Source organism: Hemitrygon akajei, chromosome 4 (assembly GCF_048418815.1).
Source record: "Hemitrygon akajei chromosome 4, sHemAka1.3, whole genome shotgun sequence".
NCBI classification, from domain to species: domain Eukaryota; kingdom Metazoa; phylum Chordata; class Chondrichthyes; order Myliobatiformes; family Dasyatidae; genus Hemitrygon; species Hemitrygon akajei.
In genome coordinates this window covers 194,386,389-194,405,087 of record NC_133127.1, presented here as the reverse complement: position 1 = coordinate 194,405,087, position 18,699 = coordinate 194,386,389, and the positions used below count along the sequence as shown (strand labels likewise).

General features: G+C 44.5%; 1 protein-coding gene across 1 annotated transcript in view; it reads left to right on the top strand.

Annotated features, from left to right (window-relative positions):
* The window catches only part of ints4 (integrator complex subunit 4), a 97,389-nt gene extending 81,903 nt beyond the window's left edge, over positions 1-15,486 (top strand). Inside the window, exons 20-23 of the mRNA XM_073044319.1 lie at positions 2,093-2,252; positions 5,049-5,192; positions 12,909-13,029; positions 14,937-15,486. Coding sequence (XP_072900420.1) covers positions 2,093-2,252; positions 5,049-5,192; positions 12,909-13,029; positions 14,937-15,136 — 625 coding nt within the window. The 3' untranslated portion in view covers positions 15,137-15,486. The remainder of the gene's footprint in view (positions 1-2,092; positions 2,253-5,048; positions 5,193-12,908; positions 13,030-14,936) is intronic.
* The last annotated feature ends 3,213 nt before the right edge of the window (positions 15,487-18,699 follow it).

The following is an 18,699-nucleotide window of genomic DNA, read 5'->3' as shown; positions in this document are numbered from 1 at the left end:
GAATGTGCGAGGCAGGCACGTTGGCATTCCCAGGTATGTACTGTGATGTCAAACAGTGTTCCAGCATGTCTTGGCATCACTTGTGTGAAATTCTTCCTTGCGGGGTAGCTCTGTAAATAAAACGGCTTTAACTTAGGAGTGGAGAGTGCTCATCTGGCACAGAGCTGGAAGTCAAAGGCTTCACCATGGGTGTCCTCACAGGCTGGGAAGCATGTCCTTTCTTGTAACTCTCTATCTGATGTTCCACGTTACATCAATTGCCATGATCTCTCCCCACCTATCACCGCCCTCTCCCCACTCTCCCCCTCCCCTTCTTCCCCCTCTCTCCCCCTCCCCTTCTTCCCCCTCTCTCTCCCCTCTCTACCCCTCTCCCCCTTCTCTCTCCCTCCCCCTCTACCCTCTCACCCCCACCCTCACCCATCCTCCTCCTGTCCTTCTCCTCCTCCCCCTCACCCTCCCCTACATTTCTGCTCCCCCTCATTTCCCTCACTGTTCTGGTCCTCCATAATCTTTCAAAAATATATCTACTTCCTCTTTCTGTATCCTCTAACCTCTAAGGTAGAGGAGATCTCCACAGAAGAAGTTCCTAACCACCAAAAAACCTACTGGAAGAACAGCAGGTTGAGCAGCATCCATTGAGCAGGAAGGGAATTGTCACCGTTTCTGGTCGAAAGCTGCTGAGTTTCTCCAGCCGGTCAAGTGCTGCTCCCAGATTCCACAGCCTGCAGTCCTTTGTGTCTCTAGAGCCGATATCAGGTAGTGAGGTACATTCCAGGACTGTGAAGATAGGGCTGATCTCAGTCAGGATTGCTGGGGAAGTTACAGCTTTGTGCCTGGTGGTAAAATGATTCACCAGAGGCCCACCGAGCATTAAAAGTCTACAGATTAGACCCAGTCCTCTCCTGCTCAGTTTTAAATGACTACCCTCACAACATTGTTTGTAGATGTGTAACTATTTTTAACACACTGAGGGGCACTACGGTAAAGCAGCATTTAATGCAACAATATTACAGCTTGGGGAGTACATTCCAACGCTGTCTGCAAGGAGTTTGTATGTTCTCCCCGTGACTGTATGTTGCAGCTGTTCTGGCTTCCTCCCACGGTCCAAAGACGTACCAGTTAGGAGTTAATTGGTGATTGTAAATTGTCCTCTGATTAGGCCAGAGCTAAATGGGTGAATTACTGGACAGTGCAGCTTGTTGGGCCAGAAGGGCCTGTTCCGTGCTTTATCTCTAAATAATCACTTCCATCATCTGTCTCAGTAAAGCAGCCGGAATAAAGACCCCACCCACCTGGACGATTCATTTCCAACCCCTCCCATCAGGCAGAAGAATCAAAAGCTTAAAGGTCTGTACCACCAGGCTCAGGAAGAGCTTCTGTCTCGCTACGGTGAGACTGTTGAACAGGCCTCAAGTATGAGAAGATTTGCTCTTGATCTCATGATCTACCTCGCTAGGATCTTGCACTTTATTGTCTACCTGCACTGCACTTTCTCTAGTTTTTACACCTTATTCTGCATTGTTAATGTTTTAACTCAGTATACTGTGCAGTGATCTGTATGAACAGTATGCCAGACAAGTGGGCAACATTGCACGGTAGTGGTTAGCACAAGGCTTTCCAGTACCAGTGACCCGGGTTCAATTCCCGCGCTCTCCGTAAGAAGTTTGTACATTCTCCCTGTGACCACATTGGTTTCCTCTGGGTGCATTAGTTCCTTCTAACAGTCCACAGATGTACTGGTTAGTAGGTTAATTGGTCATTATAAATTGTCCTGTGATTAGGCCAGCGTTAAATCAGGGGATTACTGGACAACACAGTTCAATTGGCCAAAAGGGCCTATTTGGTGCTGTAACTCAATAAATTACGAGCTTTTCACTGTACCTCATACTTGAAATCAATTCCAGTTCATCTCCTCTATATCGAATGCAGATGGGGGAATGGCTTTGTCAAGTACCTTCGCTCTGTTGGCTGCAGAAGGCAGGATTTCCCATTCCCTTTCTGATATGTGTGTCGTTGACCTCTACTGCCATAAGGCAGATCCAAATCCAGGGAATAGGTTGCAGGAAAACCTCACCTATAATCCCTCTCGCAGGTATTTTGCGGCGGAGCTGCAGCACCTACAGGACAGCTTTGTGGAGAAGCTGCTGGACGTTCTGCCCAGGCTGATGGCCTGCAAGCCCATGGAGGTGGTGAAGATCCTGCAGACCACTCTTCGGCACAGCAATTTCATCCTGCTGAAGCTCCCGGAGCAGGTACTCTTCATTCTCACAGTCAATGAAACAGGCCCTTCATCCCACCTAGTCCATGTTGGCCTGGTAGAGTCACCGAGCACTTCAGCGCAGACGTGTGAGCCTAGTCATAGAGCCATAGAGTAGTGCAGTACAGGAACTGGCCCTTTGGCCCATCTAGTCTATGCCAGACGGGTCATAGAGCACTGCAGCACAGAAACGGGCTCATTTGGTCCATGCCAGCCTGGTCAGAGTCATAGAGCATTACACTGTAGAAACAGCCTTTCATCCCATCTAGTCCATGCCAGCCTGATCAGAGAGTCATAGATCACTATAGTATAAAAGCAGGCTCTTCAGCCCTTCTTGTCTACACCAGCCTAGGCTCCCATCTACCAACAACCAGACCATAGCATTCCAAAGCCCTCTCAACCAAGTGGAGTCACAGAGCTCTACAATGCCTGCTTATTCCATGCCAAATTATTATTCTGGCTAGTCCCATTAACCTATACCTGGACCATAGCCCTCCCTACCTCTCCCATCCATGTACATATCCAAATTTCTTTTAAATGTTACAACTAGCCTCACAACCATGCTGGCAGCTCATTCCACATTCTCACCACCCTCTGAGTGAAGAAATTCCCCCCCCCACCCCCCAGGTTCCCCTCAAACATTTCACCTTTCACCCATGACCTCTGTTCCCAACCTCAGCGGAAAAAGCCTGCTTGCATTTAACCATCGTAATTTTGTATATCTCTATCAAATCTCCCCTCATTCTCCTATGCTCCGAGGAATCAACCTGTTCAACCTTTCTCTATACCTCAGGTCCTCAGCGTACTTGTACGTTTTCTCTGCATTCTTATTAATATCTTTTCCTGTATGTAGGTGACCTGAAATGCACTCAGTTTGGCCTAAAATCAGAATTTAGGGAAGCTGAAACTAAATTTGGAATTGACAGATTCCCAAAGGGTACACAGTCTGGGTTTCTTGTTTAATGAAACATAGAAACTAAAAGACGTATGGGTTAGTAGGTTAATTGGTCATGCAGTGTAATTGGACGGCGTGGGCTCGTTGGGCCATAGGGGCCTGTTATTGTGCTGTATCGCTAAGTTAACCTGATGGCCATTTCTGGAAGTCTCCAGTTCAGCTGAATTACCTTGTGTACAGAAATCAAACCTCCATTTGCTGGTTTAGTAATTCTCAAACTCAGAGAATGTCATGGTTCACTCTGTGGTGTTTCAAAGAAAATGGTGCTGTCGTTAACTCTATACAGGGAAATGGATCGAAAATCGTAGGCAGTTCCGACAATCTGCTATAGGGTCAGGGCTGCCATCCTGTGAAAATACATTCAAGGTTCATTGTTATTTGTCATGTGTGCATTGACACATACAGTGAAGCGTGTCATTTGCATCCAGAGCAGGTTCACGAGAATGAATGAAAGGGTTAACATATGAGGAGTGTTTGATGGCTCTGGACCTGTACTCACTGGAGTTTAGAACAATGGGGGGAAGTTCTCATTGAAACTTATTGAATACTGAAAGACCTCGATAGAGTGGATGTGGAGAGGATGTTTCCCATAGTGGGTGAGTCTAGGACCTGAGAGCACAGCCTAAGAATAGAAGAACATCCATTTAGAACAGAGATGAGGAAGAATTTCTTTAGCTAGAGGGTGGTGAATCTGTGAAATTCATTGCCACAGATGGCTGTGGAGGCCAAGTCACTGGGTATATTTAAAGCAGAGGTTGATAGGTTCTTCATTAGATCATAGATCTTAAGACATAAGGTTCTTATGTCTGCTCTGCCATTCCATCATGGCTTATTTATTATCCCTCTCAACCCCACTCCGTAACCCTTGACATCCTTACTAATCAAGAACCTATCAACTTTTGCTTTAAATATACCCAATCTTATGCAAGATCAGAACGAGGTAGATTGTGAGGTCAAGAATCCATCTTGTATAAGAGGTCCTTTTGAGAATCTGATGACAGAGGGTTAGAAGCTGTGCTTGAACCTGGTGGGACGTGCTTTCAGGCTTTTGTATCTTCTGCCCAACGGGAGAGGGGAGAAGAGGGAATGTCTGAGGTGGGTGGGTCTTCGATTATGTTGGTTGTTTTATCAAGGCAGAGAGAAGTGTAGACAGATTCCGTGGCGGGGAGGCTCAGCTATGTCCACAACTGTTTGCAGTCATGTGCAGAGTAGTTGCCGTATGAAACTGGTGCGATGCTTACAGTGGTGCATCAATTAAAAACAGTAAAGGTTGAAGGGGACATGAGCCCCATGATAATTTCTCCCTTCTCTTCTCCCCCACCCTCCTGCCTTCCTCTTCTCACTCACAAGATCACGCTGTCCCCTTTTCCCCTCACCTTTTGAATCTGGCTTCTGTCCATTTCCCTCAAAGGTTTAAAAAAAAGTTTAATGATTAGCTTTATTTGTCACGTAAACATCAAAACATACAGTGAAATGTGTCGATTGCATCTCTGACCGACACTGTCTGAGGGTGTGCAGGGGGCAGTGTTGCCATTCTTCCGGCGCCAATGTAGCATGCTCACAACTTACTAGCCCTCACTCTAACATCTTTGGGCAGTCACAGGGAGAATGTCCAAACTCCTTACAGACAGCGGCGGGAATTGATTCCTGATCACTGACCCTGCAAAGTGTTATCCTGTCCGCTACACGCAGCACCGCCCAATCTGCTGAGTTCCTGCAGCTCTTGCGTGCATTGTTCTGGGTTCCAGTGTCTCCTCTTAAAATCAGGCGAATGTTGAGTAGCATTCTGGAAGGTTTTTGATGTGCTTACAGAACTGACCCTCTTTGTTTTAATAGCTGCACAAAGCCTCGGCAACCATCATTGAGCCCACCGGAGAGTCAGACAACCCCCTACGGTTCACATCCGGCCTGGTGCTTGCCGTAGACGTGGATGCCACGTTGGAACACGTACAGGATCCCCAGTCCACCATTAAAGTGCAGGTAAGTCATCATGATCAGTTAAGGTAAACGAAGCTGAAAACACTCAGCAGGTCAGTCAGCGTCTGGAGTTAGTGTTTCGGGTCTTTTTGTTTCAGATTGCCAGCATCTGTAGTTTTTTGTTTGATTTTCAGTCACGAGCAGTGAGGCATCTGTCAGAGGTAGTTGTAATTACATATGTGCCGATTTATTTTGCTCTTTCTATACCTAATAAAGTGGCAACTGAGTGTATATTTGTTGTTTCCTGATGCTGTAGCCCAACCACTTCAAGGTTTGACGTGTTGTGTGTACAGAGATGTTCCTCTGCATACCACTGTAGTAACTTGTGTTGCTGTCATCATCCTGTCAACTTGAGCCAGTCTGGCCATCATCCTCTGATCTCTCTCATTAACAAGGTTTTTTAGCCCACAGGACTGGCTGGCACTTACTGATGTTTTTTAGTTTTTTTGCACCATTCAGACAGTTGAAGAAGTTTGGCATGGGCCCCCAAATCATAAGAACTTTTTTTAAATTAATTTTTTTATTGAAACAACAACAAATTACTTTCAATACAACCAACTGCCAATTACATTTTGACTTTTTAACCCAGCCACCCCCCAACCTTCCTCACCAACCCCCCTCTACCCCATTCCCCAACCCATCTCTCCCCTCCACCAACCAACTGAATGGTAGTGCATACACAGACAGAGCATTCCTATTTTAACAAAAGATCTTTTAAGTTAGATATCAAATTTGTCCACATTAAGATTGAGTTTGGTCGTGCATCATTTACTCTTGCTGATGATAATTCCAGGTAAGAAATGTCCAGAAAGCGCCGAAGCCAGAGAGTATATGAAATATCATGGGGTGGTTTCCAACGCTGGACTACAATCTTCTCAGCTGCAGTCAGGCCTGCCAGCCAGACTTTGCGTGATTTTTCCGTAAGGGAAAAGTGGGAGTCATCATTTAGAAGATGTACAGCGTGGTCCATTGGTAATTGGACCCCCATTAGTTCTGTAAGAGTACTGATAACCTTCCCCCACAAACCAAAAACCCCGGGACATTCCCATACAACATGTATAAAAGAGCCAATGTTTCCGTGGGGGCAAAATGAGCAATATGGGTCAGGAACCAGTCCCATTTGATGTCTAATTCTCGGTGTTAAGTATGCTCTATGACAAAATTTCAAGTGTATACACCAATGATTTGGGTTTTTTGAAGCACTGGCAGCATTATCCCAAATCGCATCCCAGTCTAAGTCTTGTCCCAATTCAGATATGTCCCTATCCCAGGCTTTCATTCCTGATGTGGGCATATATTTCTGGGAGTTTAATTTATCATAGATATATGACACTATCTGCCCTGGAGCACCCTGTATCCAACTTAAAATGGGATGGTCCTTTAAATCTGACCCCCAGGGAATGCCATAGGCTTTACAAGTTGATCTTACTCTAAAGTAGAAGAAAAGAGAGTGTTTATCAATATTATATCAAGATACCAGTTCTTGAAAGCTAAGGATAGTACTTGCCCCATTAATATCTTGAAGAGTAGCAATACCTTTATCCTCCCAAGTTCTGTTAGTGAATAGTTTCCCCCAGACAGAAAATGATTATTGTTCCATAATGGAGATGATTTTCACCATACGCTTTTAAATTTTAGGTATTTTTCTGCTGTTCTAAACACTTGTAGCATATGGGTTAAAATTGGACAGTAATACAAATCACATTTTTTGGTAGACGTACCTATAAGGAGAAAGTCCTTCAACCTTATTGGTGCTATCAGCTCTTGTCCTATATTTTTCCATAATGAAACTTTATCCTCCTCCATCCAATAGCTAAGACTTTTTAATACAAATGCCCAGTGATACAATTTAAAATTTAGACATGCCAATCCCCCATTCGACTTTTTGAGTTGTAGAGTTGACCACTTTATATTGGGTCGCTTACCATTCCAACATAGCATCGTAGTAAGGAGTCCAGTTTTTGCCAATATCCTACTGCAGGTGCAAGTGGGATCATTGAGCTGATAAAATTAATGCGGGGTAAGATGTTCATTTTAATGACCGATATACGGGCTGGGACTGATGCTGGCAGGTGTCTCCATCTATTAATAGCTTCTTCTATTTTTTTCAAAATTAAAGAGTAATTTGTTTTAGCCACAGATGATAGGGAAGTATTAACTTTAATACCCAAGTAGCGGACCTCATTTGTAACCGTAATTTGGGGAGGGAGAGACACCTTACTTTTATCCATATTAATCAGCATCAGTGCTGATTTTGACAAATTAACTTTGTATCCTGAAAGAAATCCAAATTGCTCCTGTGTTTTTAAAACATAGGGATAGTTTGTTGAACATTTGCCACATAAACTGGCGTGTCGTCCGTGTAAAGTGATATCGAATGTGAAGTTGTACCTATTGTACAAATAGGGGAGATCTGAGGACAGTTTCTAATTAACTGTGCAAGCGGTTCAATAGATATAGTAAAAATTAAAGGGGACAAAGGGTCCCCTTGTCGTGTGCCCCGTCCTATGTCAAATAACTGAGAAACCTCCTCCCACACATACCCGGGCTGAAGGATTAGCATACAATGTTTGAATCATATTGATAAATTTATTGCCGAACTTAAATTCTTTAAGAACTCTCCAAAGATCTGGCCATTCAAGATGATCGAATGCTTTTTCAGCATTATGAAATAGCAGGCACAGGCAAGTGGGATTTTATGTGTTGCACTCAGTATGTGTAAGAGCCGGCGAATATTATCAGATGCACGACGTCCCCTGATAAAGCCCGTTTGATCTGGGCTAATTATTTTCCCAACTACTGTCTCAAGTCTACTGGCTAAGACTTTGGAAAATATCTTGAGGTCAGCATTTACCAAGGAGATTAGATGGTAATTGGCACACCCCAAGGGGTCCTTACCGGGCTTAGGTATAACTGTAGTCAGGGCTGTGTTTAGATCTCTATGGAAAGCGCCATTTCCAAAAGCATAATTTAGTGTTTCTAACCATACTGGTCCAAGAATATCCCAAAGTGCTAGGTAAAGTTCCACAGGTATGCCGTCTATACCTGGCGTACGGCCTCTACTTGTAGCTTTGACTGCTTTAAGTAGCTCATCCAGTGTAATAGGAGAGTCTAGAGTTTTGGTGTCCTCTAATGACAACGTAGGGAGGTCTAATCCACTAAGAAAATCGCTGAAGTCATTCTCAGAAGGAAGTGAGCCACTTGTATACAGTTCTTTAAAGTAATTCTTGAATGTCTCGTTTATTTCCTCTGTTGAAGATACTACTCCACGTTTAGCACATCTAATCACTGGTACAGACCTTTTAGCTTCCTGTTGTTTGAGCGTTAGTGCCAAAAGATGGCTCGGTCTGCTGCCTTCTGCAGAATCCTTATGTTTGGTTATATGGATCATATATTCTGCCCTGCTTCTTAATAAATCATTTAATTCTGCTTGTTTTGTTTTGAGCTCGTTTTCTTTTGTTATGGTGTATCTCCTTTTGAAATTATTCTCCAAAATCTTACATTGTTCTTCTAGGGTGGAAATCTTTTGAAGCCGGCTTTTCTGTAGATGGGCACTGAACCTTGTGGCGTTATTTCGTCAGAAACCCTTGATGGAGGCCCAAATCACTGTCACATCTGAGACACTATTTTTATATAAATTTATAAATTCCGTCATTTTTGTTCTCAGCTGTGATAGAAATTAGTCGTTTTTTAGAAGAGTGGAGTTAAACCTCCACCTAGTAGCCTAATTTTTAATTTTGCCATAATTAAAAGTAGATATGACTGGGTTGTGATCAGATAGATGGCTGGGCAAAAATTCTATTGAGTGTACCAAAGGCAGCAGACCGGTGGATACAAGAATGTAATCTATCCGAGAGAAAGTTTTATGTCTTGTGGAGAAGAAGGTATAGTCTTTAGCAGATGGATTATGCACCAGACCTTTCAATTGCTACATTAATATTACGTCTCATTAATATCATAACTCCTTTGGTACGAGTACCATCAGCTGATGCCACAATGGGTTTATAAAAGCGGTTTTGAACCCTGGGAAGATCATTAGGTTTAAGATGTGTTTCCTGTAACAGCGCGATATCTATTTTCTTTCTGCATATGAAATCCAAAACCTTTGAACGCTTGTAGAGAGAGTTTAGTCCTCTAACATTAAATGAGACAATAGTAAGATTTTCTAATTCATCTCTGTTGCTCATCTTCCCCTGGATGTGTTGTTGTAAGTTGCTGTTGGAGCGCCGAGTTACCCCTTCCCACCCCCCCTCCCATCACCCCTCACATTCAACCCTTTACTTTGTAACATCTGTGAGTGTCACTTAGCAATGTCAGACACCAAACACTGACATTAACCAACCCCCTCTAGCAACAACAAATTAGAAAGGCAAAGCAGTTCTCATAGACAATCATATCAAAGAGCCAAGAAAAAAAACCTGGACAAACCCATTAACCTATATAATTAAAACCACTTCCTTCTCAAATATAGTATAACACATTATCAAGACCCCAACAGCTCTCTAGCGAGAAACTGTCACTTTAACAGATGGCTCCAGTGCTATCTTATCTGGTGCCCAGGAACGTAAATGAGTCTACTGGAAACATAACATTCTAAAGTTATTCCGAACAAACTGCTGTGTATCAGCTTCATTCTTGATGAAGTATGACAATTGGGGATATTGAATATCACCTTAAAACTCTGACCTACAATACTGAGAAACAAATTGGCCCCTTAATTAACTAAATACAAAAGTGCAACGAATGACTTTCCAGTAAAAGAATAACTAGAGAACCTCACATCTATAACGTTAACTTGCCCGTGCCTGTTAGATTGCGCGTACAGGCAGGTCCATCTCCTCCTGAGGGGCAGGTGGACTTTGCCCATGGTCTTCTTCCATATCTCCCAGCATCGATGATTTCAGAGCTTCTTTCGCTTCCTCTGCAGAGTTAAACGACATCTTCATGCCCTTGATATTCACTTTCAAAATCGCCGGGTATAAGAGAAATGTGTCGATCCCCTTCTGTCGAAGCTTAGCGCAGATCTCCTTGTATCTCTGCCGTTCCTGCATCGTGCCGGGGCTGTAGTCGGCAAAGAACTGCAGCTGGGTGCCATCAGGGAGAGTAGGTTTGGCTTTCCTCGCGCCCTCCAGGATAGCCTGCCGGTCGGTGTACCGTAGAAGCCTAAAGACAATGGTCCGCGGTCCTGAAGTGTTGTTGGAAAAGATCCTGTGTGCTCTATCGATCTCCAATGGAGTGCTGTGGGAATTCTTGAGCGCTGGAATCCAATTAGGCAGCATCCTCTCGAGGTAACCTCTCGGATTGTCGCCCTCAGCGCCTGTCGGTAGGTTGACCAGCCGCACATTGTTCCTCCTGGATCTGTCCTCCAAGTCGTTTAGCTTCTTCCATAACTTAGTCACCTCCGCGAGACAGGAATTAGTAACTTTCTCATTCTTGCGTAAGCAAACATGAATGTTGTCTATTTTGTTGAAGACCATGCTAAAGTTTTTAGCATGACTGTCCGCTTGCTCCTTTAACGACCGGAGAATGTTGCCATTCTCTGCCATATGATTCTGTATGGGGTTGAGAGCCTTTTCCAGCGACTCCTTTAGCATGTGGGCTACTGTTTCTTTCAGCGATTCCATCTCCGTTGCCATTGTTTGCTTATTTAGCATAGCTATTTCCTCGGATGAATCGCTAGCTTGGTGTCGTCTGCTGGTGTCTTGTTACCTGGTTGAATCTTTTTTTGAGGCCATGTCTTTAGTAAGATCTTTCTCCAACTCAACCTTGTATTAAGACGGTCTATGAGCCCTAAAGAACTTGAAAAGGGAGGGTTATATGTTAGCGCTCAGTGCCGTGCTGCCATCTTGCCTCGTGCCTCACCGGAAGTCCCCCTAAGAACTTTCTACAGGGGCACGATTGAGAGCATCTTGACTGGCTGCATCACTGCCTGGTGTGGGAACTGTACTTCCCTCAATCGCAGGACTCTGCAGAGAGTGGTGCCGACAGCCCAGCACATCTGTAGATGTGAACTTCCCACTATTCAGGACATTTACAAAGACAGGTGTGTGAAAAGGGCCCCAAGGATCATTGGGGACCTGAGTCACCCCAACCACAAACTGTTCTAGCTGCTACCATCCGGGAAACGGTACCGCAGCATAAAAGCCAGGACCAACAGGCTCCGGGACAGCTTCTTCCACCAGGCCATCAGACTGATTAATTATGCTGACACAATTGTATTTCAATGTTATTTTGACTGTCCTGGTGTACATACTGTTTATTATAAATTACTATAAATTGCACATTTAGATGGAGATGTAACGTAAAGATTTTTACTCATGTACATGAAGGATGTCAGTAATAAAGTCAATTCAGTTGAATTCTGTAGACTCTAGAGACTGTTGTGTGTGAAAATCATATGGCATAAGACCATAAGAATGGGAGCAGTATAGGGCCATTCGGCCCATTGAGTCTGCTCTGTCATTCTATTATGCTTGATTTATTACCCCTCTCAACATCATTCTCCTGCCTCCTCCTCTTAATCTTTGACACCTTGACTAATCAGGAATCTGTCAACCCCCGTTTTAAATATACCCAATGCCTTGGTTTGCACAGCCATCTGTGACAATGAATTCCACAGATTCACTACCCTCTAGTTAAAGAAATTCCTCCTCATCTATGTTCTAAGTGGACATCGCTCAGTTCTGAGGCTGTGCCACTGCAGGAAATATCCTGTCCACATCCACTGCATCCAGGCCTCTAGGAGGTTCCCCCCTCCCTCATTCTTCTAAACTCCAGTGAGTACTGGCCCAGAGCCAACACCCACAGAACTGCCACTCACTGGATGTTTTTTAAAAATTTTTCGCTCCATTCCCTATAAACTCTAGAGACTGTTGTGTGTAAAAATCCCAGGAGATCAGCAGTTCCTGAGATACTCAAACCACCCCGTCTGGCACCAACAATCATTCCACGGTCAAAGTCACTTTGATCACATTTCTTCCCCATTCTGATGTTTGGGCTGAATAACAACTGAACCTCTTGGCACTTTTTACAATTGAGTAGCTGTCAAGTGATTGGCCGATGAGATATTTACATTAACAAGAGGAGTGGAGGTGTACCTAACAGGGTGGCCACTGAGTGTATATCAGTGCTTCATCATTTAAAACCACCAAAGGGACTGTTGTCTCTCCGTCAAATAGAACATGAAAAAGCTGGAAGAACTCAGGCTGGCAGCATCTGTGGAAAGAAGCAGAGCTAACAGTTCAGACCCTAGACCTTCCATCAGAACCCAGGATACCTCGAGAACGAGTTCTCTTCCCAGCCCAATGATCCTCACCACCCATTGCCTCGCACGTGACCAATTAACCTACCAGCCGAACTCTTGACGCCTCAAGCTGTAATAGTGTCATGCTAACCACTACACTACCGTGGCACCCCACAGTATATAATACCCCTTATAATTTTATACACCTCTAAAATCACCCTTCATGGCCCTACACTCCAGTGACTGAAGGCCCTACCTACTCAAGTGGTTTGTAAGAAACATTTAGACAGGAACAGGTAAAAAATGGAGGATGTGATGATAGATGGGATCGGTTTAACCGAACGGTCTGTCCCTGTGTTGTAATGTTCTATGTGCTAAATTATCTTTAATCTGTTCTATTACATCCGCGGGATTATTGTCCATTTGAATACAAGTGGGAGGTGTCACAGTGTGTCCCTGTGTTGTGTCACCTACAGGTCACCTATCCTGATGGCCAGGCACACATAATCCATCCCAAACCAGCGGATTTTCGAAATCCTGGGCCTGGAAGACACAGGTTGATTACTCAGGTCTATCTTTCCCACACAGCGTGGACAGGTGAGAAATTAAACATTAATGCATTCAGTTAACAGTTTCATCAGAGTCCCAGGCAAAGCAGGACATTGAATTGTAGAATTGTTCTGCCTTAGGGGATCTGGGGATGTAGATCCATAATTCCCTGAAAGTGGCATCACGTATGGAGGCTAATGTACCAAAAGCTCTCTTCAGAGGTCCTGGGGAGAATTTTTGGCACACTGGCCTTCATAAATCAGAGTACTGAGGACTGGAGTTGGGATGTTATGTTGATATTTTATAAGTCAGGAGTTATTAAGTGCAGTTCTGTTCAGCTACTGTACCTCAGGAAAGGTATTAATAAGGTTGAAAAATTTTGAAGATTTACAAGGATGTTGTGGGAATTGATGACCTAAGTTGTTCGAGGAATAGCAGGCAGGATAGACAAAGGAGACTCGGTGGATGTTATGTACTTGGATTTTCAGGCCTTTGGGATGAGGCTGCTAAACAAGATAAGGGCCCATGGTACTACAGGAAAGATACCAGCATGGATCGAAGATTGACTGACTGGCAGGAAGAGTGGGAATAAAGGGAGCCTTTTCTGATTGGCTGGCGGTGATTAGTGGTGTTCCACAGGGGTTAATGTTGGCAACAACACACACAAAATGCTGGTAGAACACAGCAGGCCAGGTAGCATCTATAGGGAGAAGCGCTGTCGACGTTTCGGGCCGAGACCCTTCATCAATGTTGGCACTGCTTCTTTTAACATTGTATGTCTGTGATCTGGATGATGGGGCCAAGTTTGTGGGCAATACAAAGATAGGTGGAGGGGTAGGTACTGATGAAGCAGAGAGTCTGCAGAAGGACTTCGGCAGATTAGGGGAATGAGCGAAGAAATGGCAGATGAAAGGACAGTATAGAGAAATGTATGATGAAGAACTTTGGTGGAAGGAAGAAGGGTATGGACTATTTTCTAAATAGAGAGCAAATTCAGAAACCAGAGGTGCAAAAGGACTTGGGAAATTTTCATGTAGGATTCCCTAAAGCTGACTTGCAGGTTGAGTTCTGGTGAGGAAGGCAAAAACAATGTTAGCATTCATTTCAAGAGGACTAGAATATAAAGTAAAGGATGTAATTCTGAGTTTGTAAGGCATTGATCAGGCCGCACTACGGGGTATTGTGAGCAGCTTTGGGCCCCTTATCTGAGAAGGATGCAGAGGAGGTTCATGAGAATGATCCCAGGAATTAAGGGGTTAATGGTTCTCGGCCTGTACTCGGTGAGGTTTAGAAGAAAGAGGTGGGGGAGGGGTCTCATTAAAACCTACCAAATATTGAAAGGCCTAGATAGAGTGGACGGGAAGAGGATGTTTCCAATAGTGGGTGAGCCTAGGACCAGAGGGCAGAGCTTCAGAATAGAGGGGCATCCATTTAGAACAGAGATGAGGAATTTATTTAGTCAGAGATTGGTGAATCTGTGAAATCATTTGACACAGATAGCTGTGGAGGCAAAGTGATTGGGTATATTTGAGGCGGAGGTTGATATGTTCTTGATTAATTAGGGTGTCAGAGGTTACAAGGAGAAGGCTGGAGAATGGGGTTGAGAGGGATAATAAATCAGCCATGATGGAATGGTGGAACCAGATTAGATGGGCTGAATGGCCTAATTCTCCTACATGTAATGGTTATCAGGAAAGGTTGACAGACAGACAGACATACTTTATTGATCCCGGGGGAAATGGGGTTAGGTTAGGAGAATGAAGGAAGGTTTGATAGAGGTGTACAAAATTATGAGGGGTATAAGTAGGGTGAATGCAAGCAGGCTTTTTCCACTGGAGTTGGGTGAGACTAGAAGTAGAGTTCAAGGGCACCTCCCTCTGTGCGTGCGTGTATGTATATGCCTGTTCCTGTGTGTATATTAACACTTGGCCCTCTCCCTTTGCTCTGTCCCACAGAGCCCTGCCAGGTGGAAGTCCGCTTGTTGTTGGCTTACAGTTCCAGTAAGAGCCAGGCGGCCAGCCCTAGCGCCCTCTCGAGACAAGCCTGGGGCGACAGCATGGACACTTTACCGCAGACAACCAATGTCATCGAGGGCACCATTAATCTCAGCAAACAGGTCAAGGTCTACCTGATGCCCAAACCAGCCAGGCGATGAGGACCAACTTCTCTGCTGCTTGAGGACTCATCTGATCCAGAAGAGACCAGAACACGATGGCGCGTTCCCTCAGCACCAACCGCACGGAGGTGGCGGATCAGGATGGTTTTGCCCATGAGGATATTAAGGAGTATACACTTTGCAAACTCTGAGGGTCAAGGACACCGGGAAATCCTGTGCCCCACCATGCAGGAGAATGTTGTTCTAAGTTCCAATATGGCATCTGAACTTCCTAAGCTCTGTACCACTGCAGTTAAACAGGACACTGTACAGCAGCAAGGAATTCCAAGCTTTTGGAATAATTAACTTTATTTTCTTACTGAAAGTTTGGTATAAACATATTCAAGGTTCTTTGAGTGTGTTTATTTATTTTGAGCCACAACACAGTAACAGGCCCACCAAGCCCACACCACCCAATTACACCCATTTGACCAATTAAACTATTAACTGGTGTGTCTTTGAGCTGTGGGAGGAAACCAGAGCTCCCAGAGGAAACCAACGCAGTCACGGAGAGAACGGACAAACTCCTTCCAGACAGTGGTGGGAATTGAACACTGAATACTGGCACTGTAAAGTGTTACACTAATAGCGCTGCATACATATCCGCAGTATAAGTGTCATGAGAATTAGCTCTTATTGCAGCAACAAGCATTACAAACATGACAAGCTCAAATTCTGGTCATTTTTCCCCTTTCCCCTTCCCCCTTCTTCCATTCCCCACTCCCTTCTTACCCCTTCTCCTCATCTGCCTATCGTTTACCCCTGGCTCCCACCGCCCCCCTTTTCAGTCTCTCGTGGTCCACTCTCCTCTCCTATCAGATTCCTCCTCATTCAGCCTTTACCTCTTCCACCTATCACCTCCCAGCTTCTCACTTCAGCCCCCAAAGGCAGATACAACACCAACATTTAAACAGCATTTGCACAAGTACATGGGTTCTGTTTAAATTTAGCTTTGTCACTTGCACATGGAAAAAAGCAGTGAAATGCTTTTTTCGCTTTCTTAACAACACTGTCAACCCACACAGCAGCTTTGAGTGTCCTATCAACACGGACCCCAGATCTCTCAGACCCTCCACACTGCCAAGAGTCTTACCATTTATATTATTTTGTCTTCAAATTGGACCTATCAAAATGATCCACTTGAACACTTATCTGGTTGAAGTCCATCTGCCACTTCTCAGCCCAGATCTGCATCCTATCAATGTCCCACTGACAACCATCCAGACTATCCATAACAACCCCAACCTTTGTGTTGTCAGCAAACTTACTAAACCACCCTTAACTTCTTCATCCAGGTCATTTATAGTCATATATCTTACTCACTTCCCCTCTCCCCCCCCCCCCCCCCACCACCTTATTCTGGCTTTTTCCCCCTTTCCAGTCCTGATGAAGGGTTTCAGTTCAAATCATCAACTGTTTATTCCTCTCCATAGATGCTGTCTGACTGCTGAGTTCCTCCAACATTTTGTGTGCGTTGCTGTGGATTTCCAGCGTCTGCAGCGTCTCCTGTGCAGATGAAGCTCCAACAGTTTCTCTCTTCAGAGAAGCTGCCTGACCTGTAGAGCATTTATCTTTGTTTTTATCTCAGATTCCCAGCATCTGCAGGTTTTTGCTTTTGTTTCCAGCTCTCCTGATGGTCTTGCCCTTTCTAGGTCTTCGACAACCCTCTTGGAATTTTGTGTTGCTCCATCTCTGACCTCTCAACTATCTCCCTATTTATTTGTTATATCAATGCGGAAAGTGTGAAGTGATTCACTCTGGAAGGTTGAATTTGAAGGCAGAATACAGGGTTGGCACTCATCAACCATGGGAATAAGTTCAAGAGCCATGAGGTAATGCTTCAGCTATATAAGATCTGCTCAGACCCCACTTGGAGTACTGTGTTCAGTTCTGGTGTCACCTCTCTACAAGAGGGATGTGGATACTATAGAGAGAGTGCAGAGGAGATTTACAAGTACGTTGCCTGGATTGGAGGGAGTGCCTTATGAGAATAGGTTGAATGAACTTGGCCTTTTTTCCTTGGAGTGATGGAGGATGAGAAGTGATAGGGGTGTATAAGATGATGAGAGGCATTGATCGTGTGGATAGTCAGAGGCTTTTTCCCAGGGCTGAAATGGCTATCGTGAGGGGGGGCATAGTTTTAAATTGCTTGGAAATAGGTACCGAGGAGATGTCGGGGGTAAGTTTTTTACACAAGAGTGTGGTGGGTGTGTGAAATGCACCCCCAGTGGTGGTGGAAGCAGATACAATAGTGTCTTTTAAGAGACTCTTAGATAGGTACATGGAGCTTAGAAAAATAGAGGGCAATGCAGTAGGGTAATTCTAGGCAGTTTCTAGAGTAGATTACATGGCCGGCGCAACATTGTGGGCTGAAGGGCCTGTAATGTGCTGTAGTTTTCTATGAGGAATTTCTTTAGCCAAAGGGTGGTGCATCTGTGGAATTCATTGCCACAGACTGCTGTGGAGGCCAGGTCATTGGGTATATTTAAAGATTAGATAGGGAGTCAAAGGTTACTGGGCGAAGGCAGGAGTATGGGGTTAAGAGGGATAATAAATCAGCCTTGATAGAATCGTGGTGCAGACTCAATGGGCCAAATGGCCTAATTCTGCTCCAATGTCTTATGGTCTTGTATTAGCAATAGTAAATCCAATCAGCCACCCCAAAGGCCCAAGGATATTACCAGCAAGTTGCTGGCATGGTTAGAGCATTGGCTGATTGGTAGGAGGCAGCAAGTGGGAATAAAAGGATCCTTTTCCGGTTGGCTGCCAGTGTATAGTGGTCCGCAGGGGTGGGTGTTGGGACCACTTCTTTTTATGCTGTATATAAATGATTTAGATGATGGAATAGATGGCTTTGTTGCCAAGTTTGCAGAGGATACAAAGATTGGTGGAGGGGCAGTTGTGTAGAGGAAATAGGAAGGCTGCAGAAGGACTTGGACAGATTAGGAGAATGGCTGAGAAAGTGGCAAACGAATTAAATGTGCAGACTATTTTCTAAATGAGTAGAAAATCCAAAGATCTGAGATGAAAAGGGATTTCGAGTACTTACAGGTTGAGTCAGCGGTGAGGAAGGCAAATGCAATGTTAGCATTCATTTCAAGAGGTCTAGAATACAAGAGCAGGGATGTGATGCTGAGGCTTTATAAGACACTGGTGAGGCCTCACCTTGAGTATTGTGAATAATTTTGGTCTCATCTAAGAAAAGATGTGCTGGTATTGGAGAGGGTTCAGAGGAGGTTAACAAGGATGATTCCAGGAATGAAAGGGTTATCATACGAGGACTGTTTCATGGCTCTTGGTCTGCACTCGCTGGAATTTAGAAGGATGATGTAATGTTGCAGCTATATAGGACCCTGGTCATGAGAGGTAATGTTGCAGCTATATAGGACCCTGGTCAGACCCCACTTGGAGTACTGTGCTTAGTTCTGGTCGCCTCACTACAGGAAGGATGTGGAAACCATAGAAAGGGTGCAGAGGAGATTTACAAGGATGTTGCCTGGATTGGGGAGCATTCCTCATGAGAATAGGTTGAGTGAACTTGGCCTTTTCTCCTTGGAGCAACA